Source organism: Ursus arctos, unplaced genomic scaffold (genome assembly GCF_023065955.2).
Source record: "Ursus arctos isolate Adak ecotype North America unplaced genomic scaffold, UrsArc2.0 scaffold_1, whole genome shotgun sequence".
Lineage (NCBI taxonomy): Eukaryota > Metazoa > Chordata > Mammalia > Carnivora > Ursidae > Ursus > Ursus arctos.
The window spans coordinates 74,674,376-74,686,993 of record NW_026622763.1 but is presented as its reverse complement, the minus strand read 5'-3'; the positions used below and the strand labels follow the sequence as shown (position 1 = coordinate 74,686,993).

Sequence of the window (12,618 nt, the reverse complement as noted above, 5' to 3'; positions counted from 1 at the left end):
TTTTCACACAAGTGCTAATCACACGTTTCTATAAATTATATTAATTTAACTTATTTCCCTAAATGTTGTTCTGCAGTGTGTAGCACGGATGTTCTCAGATTCTTGGCTGTGTAAGCTTGTTGCAGTTGGAAGCAGAACGGAAACATCTGAAAGGCATTATTTGAAGTATCGATGCTGGAGCATCTCATCCCACCTCTAACTCTGGTTTCTAAATCACGACTCTTCGTTCCCTTTGTATCTAACCTGTATGTCCTGCCTCTGCCACCTTTGACATTGCCCCAAAGTTGGTGTTTTTTTGTTATTTTTTTGTTTTTGTTTTTGTTTTGGAGAAAACACTGTCATCATACAAGTTAGAGGTTTAAGAAAGAGTAAATTTAGGTAATCGTATTTGATGTTTGGTTTAGTTTGCAGGAGGATGACTACTTCAGATTTAAAAGACAACAGAGATTGGTGTGGGTGATACTACTTCTCCCTAAAAGGAGTACTTGTTTATGAAAAATGTAACTATTATGGTTTTTTTTTTCTTTTCAGAGTATGATTTCATCCATTGTAAATAGCACATATTATGCCAACGTGTCAGCAACCAAGTGCCAGGAGTTTGGGAGATGGTATAAGAAGTACAAGAAGATTAAAGGTAAACTGACATTTTTGTTTTTAAAGCCTATTTTTAGTTTCTTAGGTCAATGAATTGTTGGTTCTTTGGCGTTTATGCTAATTTTCGGTATAAATTTTTATAAAATTATATATAATTTTTATGAAGGTAAGATTCTTAATATTTCCATCAGGAGATCCTAAAATTAAGGATCCCTTTTAGCTCCCTTAAAACTAAGATGGTATTAGAACTAAAGTGAAAGTCATAGCATAATACCTGAAGTTTTTTGTTTTCACAAGAGATGCATGTGAAGGCCAAGATTTTTAGAAATATCTGAAATGGTTTCAGATAGGGATGTCTATTTAAAAAGCTCAATCAATAAATAGTTTCCATTAATATGTTAATGGAAATGTAAAAGCAGTCATCATAGGTTAAATCAGCACTTATAGTTCAAGTACCAATTAACAAATTGGAATGACTGCTGGCTGTGGTGTCAGGAAATCTTTGGTTAGAAATGGAGTTTTGATGTGTTTACTTGGTGACAGTTCCAGAGCAGCAGTTAAATCAAAGGGACTTGGCCGGAAAGCAGACTTGTGTTCAAATCTCTGTTCTCCATTTGCTAGTGTGTGTTTGAACAAATTATTTAACTTCACCAAGATTTAATCTCCTTATCTGAAAATTGAAACAATAAAATTATCTAAATCAGTCCCTAGCTGTGAGGACTAAATAGGTTAATATGGGCATAAGGAAACCTCTTAATAAATAATAGCTGTGATACTATAATAATAATTAATAGTAGCGCTAGCAGTAATATAGTAAATGTGGAATTGTATCTGGTCCTGAAAATACAGTCTCTTGTATGATAAATGGCATGCTATTTAGACCATCCAGCTCTTTAAATATACCAGTGGTATTTTTCCTTTACAAATATGTCAATGTTGGAAACATTCTGGTGTCCTCACCCAATTCAAATACTATTCAGATTCAGATGCTACCAGCCCCTGAGGGCATTTGGGGAATTTTTTTGATAACGTCATAGGTTGATGTTTGAGGGTCCTTCCAGTCTATATTTTTGCATGATTATGACATCATCCATCATGCCTTGTTATAGGCATTCATAGCCTTGCTGAAAGTTCACTGCCCCCATCTGAGGTTCAAATGACAAGTTTATGGTTCATATGTAAAAGTGAAAGATGAATTTATTTGTTTTACTACCAGCTGGTTTCCTCCAGGGAGACAGTATCGAAGTAATGCTTGTTGGTTATTTAGTATTTGCGAGCTTGTTTACCTGGTTACCTTTTGAGGAACTGAACTTTACATGCATTGGTAGCGCATTTCTGATCACAAAAGATTGAGAGCATTTTATTCTAAATATCCAATTTATAAGGAAAGTCAAGATGTTGAACTACCCAGGAGGAATTAAAGTGCACTGAAAATTGAATTAAGATCCATTTCTCTTCAGTGTATTCTAAAATTCTTAGAAACATTTAGATTCCAGTTTGGGCACTTGCTTTACAATATTATTAATATTAACTCTTATACAGGGTAAGATGAATAACTCCTTCTCATTATAAGATACAATTGTGTAGTTCAGAAGGGTTTCTTTTCTCTGAGTGTTGTCTCCAAGTTTTTCTTTTAAAATAAGATTGTTGAAGTGTTTGAACATATCCTCTTTGGCTAAAAATCAAAAGAATCATGCAGCTTCAAGGTCATCTGTTAGATCCCATTTACTTGCTGTTAGAAGAGAGAAGGAAGGGAGAGTCCTCTTTTAATAGGCTGGAGTATAATTCCAGATTCAGAAACTCTCCACTCTAGTGTTTTCAGAATTGCCACTACAGAATCTGTGTGTGTGTGTGTGTGTATGTGTGTGTGTGTCTGCCTGCTCACAGACGCATGCGCGCGCATACACACACACACTTATATCTTCTTTTTTTCTTTCTTAGAGATTCAATTCTTTAAGCTCTATTTTTTTTTTCAAGATAGTAAATGCACAGTTAAATCTTAAGTGTCATAAAAGCAGACTGAGACCTTGATTTCAATCAGGAGGTCAAGGATCCACACCTGAAGAGGCTGCCAGACACTGTGTACACATGCTATTCAAAGAGATGGAGCTAGTCCTTGCTGTTGAAGAGTGTGTGTGTGCATGTGTGTGTGTCAGTAGGAGGAGAAAAGGGAAGGTTAAGGTATGTGTGAAGTAAACACAAGCTGCCGTAAAACAGTTCAAGTGGTGTTGATTCATCAACCAAGGGAGTGGGAGGAAAAACAAAGAATTCGTGGCAGGTATAATGGTGCACAGAAAATAAACACCCGGAGAAGTATATTTTATTAACTTTCGACCCTCAGAGAAAAGGAAGTGTCGGACCTACCCAGGCACATTTCATCTGAAAAGCTCTGTGCTATGAATAGATGTCACCGTGGGAGTCCCTATCTAGCAGAATCCACTTCTCATGGGAAAGGAATGATTTTGTTTGTAAAATTTCTGTTCGTGTCCATCCATTTTCAAAGTGAGAAAAAGAAGTAATGAGTTTCAAATCGGGAAATGAGTAGTAGCAAAAGCAGCATTCTACTTTAGGGCCCTTCCTGAGAACCTGGCAGCCACAGTTCCAGGTCCTTCCTTGCCCCCCTAAACACCCCATATCCACCCCCAAATTACCAATTTACATGTATCCTGGCTGATAAAATGTATAGAAGAAAATCTCATGCTAACTTACTAATGTCCCAAACTAAATGCAGCTACATTGTTAAATATGTTTCCTATTATCTGCTAATGTCTGTTTTAATAAAACAGTGGGAACTAAATGGTTGCTTCTTAATCAAAACCATGATTTCCTAACATAAGCTATGTGATTCTGTTACAAATTGCCACATATAGATCTCCTAGGTCAAAATTTTTTTCTCTTCTCATAGAAATAAATAAACAGTAAAATAATTATATACTCTGAAAGATCAAAGTAAATATGACTAAAACCTGGCAAAAATAAAAGTCTACTGGGAGGATTAAAAAAAAGGATCAGATTGCAAATTCTATAGTTAATGCTTAAATAAATATGAGAAAAATGAACAATCAATAATTTGATATCATTAAAAACAGATGTAAAAACTATATACAAATGGAATTGTCTGAATTTTGAAGTAAACATTTTAATGTGCATTTTTTGAATTTGTTGTTATTATAGCTAAACTATTTACACTTACTCTTTAAAATGTCCTAAGTTAGTTTGGCTTAGCATGTTAACTTTATTTTCTCCAGTGATCACAGCAAAGTACATTCTGTTTACCTTTTTTCTTTAATTTCAAAGACAATTATGGTTGATATAGACATATTTGAGTTAACATTAGTGTTAATTCAGGATGGACAGGGAAAGAGAGTTGGCATACTCTGCTTTTAACATCCAGAACTGTGAACCTGCTTCCCAGGAATTTTTGATATTGAATAGAATGAAGTGGGTAGATAGGGTAGTAGGTTGGTTTAGACAGCATTTTTTATTGCTGTTCATCTTGTACTGTCATTGCTTCTGGCCTAGATTTTACAGTGTAGAGCTCGTAAGCTCCCACGTATAAGAAAAAAAAATGTACATACATACTGTGTAAAAGCAGGGGGGAAAAGACCAATATTTACAGTTGTTTCATGTGTAGGAGTTTTAGTGTTGGACACAAGGATAATCCACAGGGACCTGGAAACGTTCATGCTGTTACAGAATTATTTTCAAGAATTCTCGGGATTATGTGGAATTTACCCCATCAATTTTTCTTTCATAAGTTCTGCACATTTAAATGAAACACTTATTTTTTTTAACCTAACTCTTTTCTATTAACTATGTAGATGTAAACTTGCCTCATCATTTTTATGAAACTAAGTGGCAATTATATATGCTGTACCATCAGAAATTACAGTCTATAGCAATCTGCTTCTGCAGGGGACCTTGTAAGAATAAAAAAGTGCCTTAACAAAGAAGGACTCATATATTTTAAATGTTTCTTAATTAAAAATTAATAAGTTAAAATAATGTTATATCTAAAGTGTTTTTCATCTAACACCAAAAGCAAAATGAAGTGTCATCTTTGGTCAGGTCAATCTCAACTATTTAATATGTCACAAGAATTAAGGGGTCATTGAAAGTTCACACAAATACTAGTGGATATTGTAAAATTATTTGTGTCATAAAATAATACCACTAGAATGAATGGATCTAACCAAACCCCATATTTTGGCCAGAAAGCAAAATTATCCTCATCACTTTTCTTTTCTCAATCATTGCTCAAGAACCCCCTGATTGTTAGTCGTCTTAATTTTATTTATTTGAACTTATTTTGCAAAATATTAAAAAGCTGGGAGAAATGAGGATTTTAAAAACCAGTGTTACTTTTCCAAGCCTGGTTTATTCTAGTAATCAGTATTTTATCTGACCCTGTCTCATCTAGTCTTGCAAGATCAAACGTCCAGGCCAGCAAGCAGACAGTAAACAAAGCCCGTGAAGGGTTTCAGTAAACACAAAGATTAGATGTTGAATGAAAATTAAACTCCTTGAACTAGTCCTCTGTACTAAAGTGGTTAAGTGGGTTGTGATTAAAAGAAATAAGTAATTATGATCATTATAGCTGAAATGATATAATGTTACCACATTTAAAGCACCTCTTGTACCCAAAAATGATTGTGTCATTTACAAAGTGGTGCCTCAGAGTTGAATAGAGAAATCAGTGTCCCCTGACCTGGTTCTATGAGGCAGCCCCTGCTTAGCCATGGTGGTAACGGTGGTCAGGACAATGCCTTTAATCAACTGCCGGTACTTCTCCCTCTGCTGTTGTTTAGCTCTGATGAGGTAAAAGCAACTTACTTTTGTCTACCTAATTTTTCTGAGTCATGAGAGAAATTTTCTTTCAGCTTTGGATCTAAATGAAGGTGTTCGGCAAAGAAGTTTGTCCCTCTGCCTGTACTGTATCTTGCTTAAAGTCATGCCAACACCAAATCCTTGGCTTTTATAGAAATCCTTGAACTTATATAAATTTTATGTAAATATTTGTGGCAATAGAAACATCACTTCCACAACCAACCACTTTCCATCTTACTGGTTTTCCAACATTTGGAAGAGCCTTGTGCTTTTTTACTGGACAGTCGCTGATGTGCAGTCATCAACCACTTTAGCCTGTTTGGTGCTCCAATTAGAAGCTTATTGGTAGTGTTGGCAAGTAGAAGAATGGTGTGTGGGAAATGTCACGGACCCTAAGCTCAGATGTGGGCCAGTTCCTTGCTTGGATCTTAAGAAGCTCATCCTGGCCACTGATAGGTGCTTCTTTGGCCTGAACTTTGTTCATAAATGGGCATAAATGGTAAAATGTAAAACAATCTTTTGTCAACAATATGGTTTGTAGATTAAAAGAAACTTGCTATCTGCTTATATTTATACTATTTATAATGCCATTTTAAATAGATATTTAAAAAGGATGGAAAGGGAAAAATGACGTTTTTTTCCTTACTCATCTATCCATCCATTCATCTGTCATCTATAATTACTATTTGAAAGAAGTTTAAGACACAGTTCTTGGTTTCAGAAAGCCGGCATCTATCAAGTTCGTTTGAGCATCAACTTCATATACCAGGCAGGAGTCTAAGTGGGGAGCATTACATAGTCCCTCCTTGCAAGATAATTACAGTCACAGTTACAGAACTCATTTTAATTAAACAAATGTTTAGTGAGTGCTTCTACTACAGGCCATTTTCACTGCTCAAAGCAGTGAGAAACATCCAGAAACACATAAGGTGTGGTTCCTGCTTGTAGTTGGGTTACTATCAACCTAGCAGGGGAGGCAGCCCTCCATCTGGCGAATATATAGCAGTGGTATAAACTTGTGTTATGGTAGCACAGAGAATGGCCCATAAGTTTTACCTGATAAAGGTTAGGTTGGAGAGGAGGGTAATGTGAAAAGCAGCCCGTTAGTTATACCTAAAGGACAGTGGAGGTTTGCAAGGAGAGAAAGAGAAGGAAGAACACTTCAGGCAACTGCCAAGTTCATCAGTATAGACGCAGAGGTGCAAAAGAGCATGAATGTTTAGAAAATATGGGTGGTTGTCCACTATGTCTAGAATGACAGTACATTTATCACAACACTATCACGTGATGCCCAGAATGGCTAACATTTTAACTGGTGAAAAGGAAAAGATAGAGAGCATGGTTACATGTGGGGTTGATGATAGCGTCGAACATTGGTAAATGAGCTGAGACTTTTTGGGGGGAGGGATCTGGCTGTGGATAACATTTGTGTTATGATGATGAAAAGTAAGTTTGAGACCTTACCTTGGGGAACTCTGAAAGTTCGGTTGAGGCATATTGAGAATCAGTGAAAGTTTTTCAGCAAGGGAGTGATGTGATGAAAATGGTGGTTTAAAAGAGAACTTTCTTGGGGCTCCTGGGTGGCTCAGTTGGTTAAGTGTCTGCCTTCCACTCAGGTCATGATCCCAGGATCATGGCATCAAGTCCCGCGTTGGGCACCTTGCTCAGCGGGAGCCTACTTCTCCTTCTGCCTGCTGCTCCCCTGCTTGTGCTCTCTCTCACTCTCTCTCTGTCAAACAAATAAATAAAATCTTTTAAGAATATTAAAAAAAAGAAATTTCTTTAGAAGTCCTCTAAAACTGTGTGTGGGGGTGAGTGTGTATGTCAGGAAAGGAGGCAGGTGGGACGGATAAGGGCAGTATGTGCACCTGGGAGGAAGTAGGCAAAATAGAATCTATTGCCACCATATATGCAAGTAAAGATAGGAAAGTGAGGTCTTGACTTTTGGTGGCAGGGGTGAGAAAGAGAGAAGTGACCAATGCCATTATGTTGTGGGAGAGAGAAAAAGAAATCAAAGTAGAATTCAAGGTTTTGAGCTTCAGTGACTCTTTATGGTTTTGACAGAAATAGGACAATATACATTGATCCATTGCTCATGCTTCATTGAGGGTTGGTGAACTAGGTAGAGATATCCATTCGGCCGTTCAAGATGTGGATCCAACTGACCAATGAAACAGGAGTAGAGAATGAACTTTGGAGCCAGTGTTTTGACGTGATAGTTAAAATACCACAAAAGAGCATTTTCTAAAAAAAGAGAATGAGAACAGGAGGGGATTAGAAGCTCTGAGGGGAAAGGGGCCATGGGTTAAGAAGATATGATTAGGAAGAAACTGAGGTTTCATGGAAGCCAAGGCAAGATGGGTCACTAGTGGACAAATGTTAACAAGGGTGCCAGGAGGAGGAGAAGGAGAAGAGGCGTTTGGAGGTTCTTAGTTTTGGCAAAAAGGGGACCATAATGACATTGGAGGGAGCTGTTTCTTCATAGTCTGACAACAAAGGGGAACATATATGCATCTAAGAAGGGAAGTGGCATGAAAATGAGGATAGCAGATACTGGCTTAGTCAGGAAAGGATATAAAGTCACTAACTACAGCATTAGGATTAAGTTGAACACACACTCCCCACCCTGTCCCCAGTACTCAGGAGAAAGAGGATGGAGCCAGTGGAGACAAAGGCTCTGGAGAGGGAGAAGGGTGATAAGCAGGAGTTCACAAAAGAGGAAAGGCTGGGATCTGAGGCACAGATGATGCTTTGCCTTTGAAGGAAAGAGAAATAGCCAAGTTTTCTTTAGAGCCTGAAGGAAAGGAAAGAAGATGGACAAGGAGACAAATTTTGGAGATGGAGGGTAGGGTAAAGAATGAGGCATCTCCTACCACAGGGGGCTGTTGTGATTATCTAGCAGTAGAAGAGAGAATGGGTGGGATGGGGGTTGGTGAGGAGAAGGACTGAAACAGATTCCGGACCAACCATGTTTGGGCAACAATGGGGGCATAGGGAGCCGAAAGAGGTGACATAGTTAGGGGTTTATGGTGGTTCAGGTCTCTTCAATTCTTAGCTTTTTCTTACGGTGTGCTTTGGAGTTCTCAGAGTTTCAGATTTGCATTTGTCCTACCCAGAAACAAAATTAGAAACTCAAAAGCAAAGATAAATCTTGGGGTGCCTGATGAAGAATCTACAGAATTGTGAAGTGAGTTTTTGTATGTAGACCAGGAAATGTCCAGCTTATTAAAAATCTGGTATCATTGTGGTGACATCATCTTATTTTGGGAAAATCAATGGGTTAGAGTCAGAGAATTCTCTTGCTTTCTTGGTCAGTTAAATAAAAATTATTTGTTTTTTATGGGATGATTTACAAAGTTTAAAGCTGAAAAGCGCTTAAATTCACAAGGTGCTTCAAGCTAAGTGCGAGGGCTATGTAAGATGCTAGGATTAACATGATAATTGCCAGTACGGGACATTGTTTAACTAGTTATTCACCTATTCATGTGACTGATGATAGGCCTTCATTTCACCTTTTGCAGGAATTTGAGATGATCTGATTTAGGAATCCTGAACTCCCGAGGGAATAGATGAATCTAGACTCATATAGAATATAAGTCAGGCTATGAGTTCTAACATTGGGCCTTTCAAGCTGTCACCTTTCTAAGTTCCGTTTTCTATAGTAATTTTGACTCACTTAAAAAAAAAAAAACATTTATTTGAGAGAGAGAGAGTGTACATGTGTGGGTGGGTGGCAGGGATTAAGAGCAGAGGGAGAGGGAGAATCTCAAGCAGACTCCCCCCTGACACTGGGCTCCATCCCACAACCCTGAGATCATGACCTGAGCTGAAACCAAGAGCTAGACGCTTAACCGACTGAGCCACATTGGCACCCACCACTTGACTTACTTTTAAACAATCCCCCTACTAGACAAAGTTTTTTGAAAGAATGTCTTAGAAACACATCCATTTTGTGCCCTCCTCAGACCCCTGTGAACATAGGACTTTGAACATTTTAGGGACTTATTTTAGCAAATAGTATTAGAATTGAATTTAATATATGAACTTATTTGAACATATGCATTTAAAACTTTTACTTTTGCACATACGACGTTGTGACTACTCTTATTTGCTATCCAATGTCTCAATTGAGAAAAAAAAGACAATCTTTGCCCCCATTTAATTCATATTACAAATGTCGTTAGTAAATTAGTAATGGGTTAAAATCATTCTTTTTTTCTGTTAATTATTATTGAGCTAAAGATTTAGCAATAGTCAATTCCACTGAAAGAGACAGTAACACCTTTGTTTAGTAAAAATTAGGGACCATATATGTAGTCTACGAAAAGCATCTCTTTGAGGTTTTTCCAGCTAGTTTATTGAATATTTTCCTTGAAATAATGGCCTGAAACATTGAAGTCCTGTAAAACCAGAGAGAAAGGCCAATGTAAAAGAATGAATTATGGGTTTATTTTTTCTTTGATTAACTTTTCTTTAATAGGTTGAATTAAAGAATTAATACACATAAAATGCCAACTGGCAAAGGTAGAATGCTCCTAAGCAATAATGTTAAGTTTCTGAAATGCTATTTTTTTTTCTATTGTGCTGAACTCACCTCTGAAATTATAGTTTCAGACTAAAGTAAAGAATAAAAATAAAGATGTTATTAGATATAACTTGCTTTAACCTGTACAGAAAGTTACAGGAATATTGGAAATGGTCAATGTTATCAAACCACGATAAAGCGTTGTTTGAAACCAAAAGGGACAGTAGTGTTCAGACTGGGGGGGAGGGCGTTGAGATTACAGTAAGGGGAAAGCGGACAACGTTCACTTTTTCCATGGAACATAATAGATCCTATGAGCTTTTTTTTGCCAAAGCACAAAGGTGTCCAGCTTCAAGTGCTTTATGGTAGATGTATATGTTTTTGTGGATCTTATATGATGGAAAAAGGAAGTTGATAATAAGGGGAAAATACACCTAAGAAAACCAGTCATATGGTATTATCACATTGCCGGCTGGTACACTTCACTTATGGGGCTGGAAGCATTTTCCTTCCAAGCCTTGTTTTATTAGGAGTTAACAAGTTGGCTCTGAATATCTTGCTCTAGGCAGAGACTTTGCAAGCAAGTTCTCAACCCAAAGACAGATTCTCTTTAACAAATTTAGAGAAAGAGAAAAACAAATCTTTAACTTTCGTAGTCCTAAAAGACTTAGCTTTTTGTTTTTTTCCTTTTGCCCTTCAGCCCTTTCAGACTCCTAATATTTTTCTTTAATTATATTTAGTGAGCTCTTCTAGTAATAGTTTTTTTTTTCTTTTTAATGGTGTGGGATTTATATTTAATGTATATGTAATATTAGCTTTAGCTCTCAAATTATGTCTGTCTGTGTTAACAGAAAATGGATTCTGTACCTCAGTTTGTACAAACTGACTTTGTACCTCAGTTAATGACGAGGACAGAATAAATCAGAAGTCTTTTCAGTGATTGGGCATATTCAGTATTAGCATATGGGATGCTGTTACAGTTTATCAGGAAAGTTAGTGTTATGATACCTTTGAAAAAGAATTTAACTTAGTGAAAGATTTTGGGTGGATAGTATGGTTGTTTAGTGATAGTATGTAGCCCAGTTCAGGGAGAAGAGTCAAAGTAAATATCAGGTCGAAGCATATGAAGTTGCCATTTTTGTAGATTAAAATTATGTATTGCCAATTTCATACAGTTTAATCATAGGAATTTATGGTTATTACCTTCTTATGTGAGTGTACATACCCCTTTTTATTTCTTGTTGTTTACGTGTTTCAAAGGAACACTTCATATTTACAGAATTTGTGAAAAGTACCTGCCAAAGCTCGCCGGTGTGTGATACGTGTCTTTAATCAGTCAGGTGGGAGTCCATGCTGATGATCCTCATTTTGGAACAAAGCTTTTTTGGCTGCAAGAAAAATAAAAGAATGGGGGAGATTCATGAAAATAAATATAATGAGTGCGAATTTATATTATACATGACTAGAATAAATTGCTAATGAGCAGAATTGGGATGAAAGGAACTATGCTTTATCTTCAAATAGAAATGCATTTTAAATTATAGGCAGGTGTTACAGGCCGATCTATGCGTAGCAAACAGTTAAATTGTCTGAAGCAAATCAGAGTGGAGTATTTAAAACTACTACTAATCAGTACTGTTATCTCTAGGAGCTGGCACATAATAGTTGATTAATAAGTACTTATCATAGGAATTAAAACAATAAACAGATGTGAATAATCCTGTTTTAGTGATTAGCTAATTCCATTGTTGAGGAATCAGTGATTTCATCACTTCGTAGAACTGACCGGCTTTTTCAATTGATCAGATCAGAAAGGTTCTCAAGGCATACGGTGGAGGCATCAGTTTGCGCCTCACCATTCAGACAACCCGTCCATCCTCATGTCACTGATGGGGATATGTGCCTCATGCATGCGTGCATGCACATAAAATAGAAAGCTGGACTTTTCTGTAGCAAAGTACATTAGTCCTGACTCAAATCCTAAAATTAATAATAACCACATGCCCCTAGTTGGGCCTTTTAGCATTAGCAGTGGAACAAAGGCTTTAAGGTCCTAAAAATGTAGGTTTGAATGAGTTCCTTTAATAGGGATGTGACTTTTTTTTTTTTTCCTAAGCTTCAGCTTCTTCAGTAAAGTGGTCATAATAATATCTCTGTCCTACTATTGAGAATTCAATGACAATGTTATGTGCAGGGTTTAGCTCAGTGCCTCAACTACTGGATAGATGGTAGGGTTTCATGTTACCAGAAATGCCAGTGTGTTTTAAAAGAGGAATATGAGCAAGACAGTTATGAGAATTTCTGCACTTATAATACACATTTTTCTCTAAAGAAAATTCATTAGGAAGTATTTGTGATCTATGTAGGCCCTAAGAAGTTAACTTTGAGTAATGCAGAGAAAGAGGAAAAAAACAAACAAACTAGTTTTTACTGGTCATGTGGTTTCTTTATTATGCTTATGAGACCTCATGCCAGCAGCCCTAATCATTTTGAATATTCCTAAATATTTATCTGCATTTGGGCAGCTATTTGACATTGAACAAATTATCTGACCTCTCTGGTATTAGATGGGATCATTATCTTTAAAAAGATAACTTGGGCTCCAAGTTTTTGGGCCTAAGGTTTGGGGAGCAAGGAGCCTGGGGTGGAGGTTTGAAAATCCAAGGCAATGA

At 36.8% G+C, this 12,618-nt stretch overlaps 1 protein-coding gene across 1 annotated transcript in view; it reads left to right on the top strand.

Annotated features, from left to right (window-relative positions):
- The window catches only part of SATB2 (SATB homeobox 2), a 181,496-nt gene that overhangs the window by 89,054 nt on the left and 79,824 nt on the right, over positions 1-12,618 (top strand). Inside the window, exon 6 of the mRNA XM_057303763.1 lies at positions 532-634. Coding sequence (XP_057159746.1) covers positions 532-634 — 103 coding nt within the window. The remainder of the gene's footprint in view (positions 1-531; positions 635-12,618) is intronic.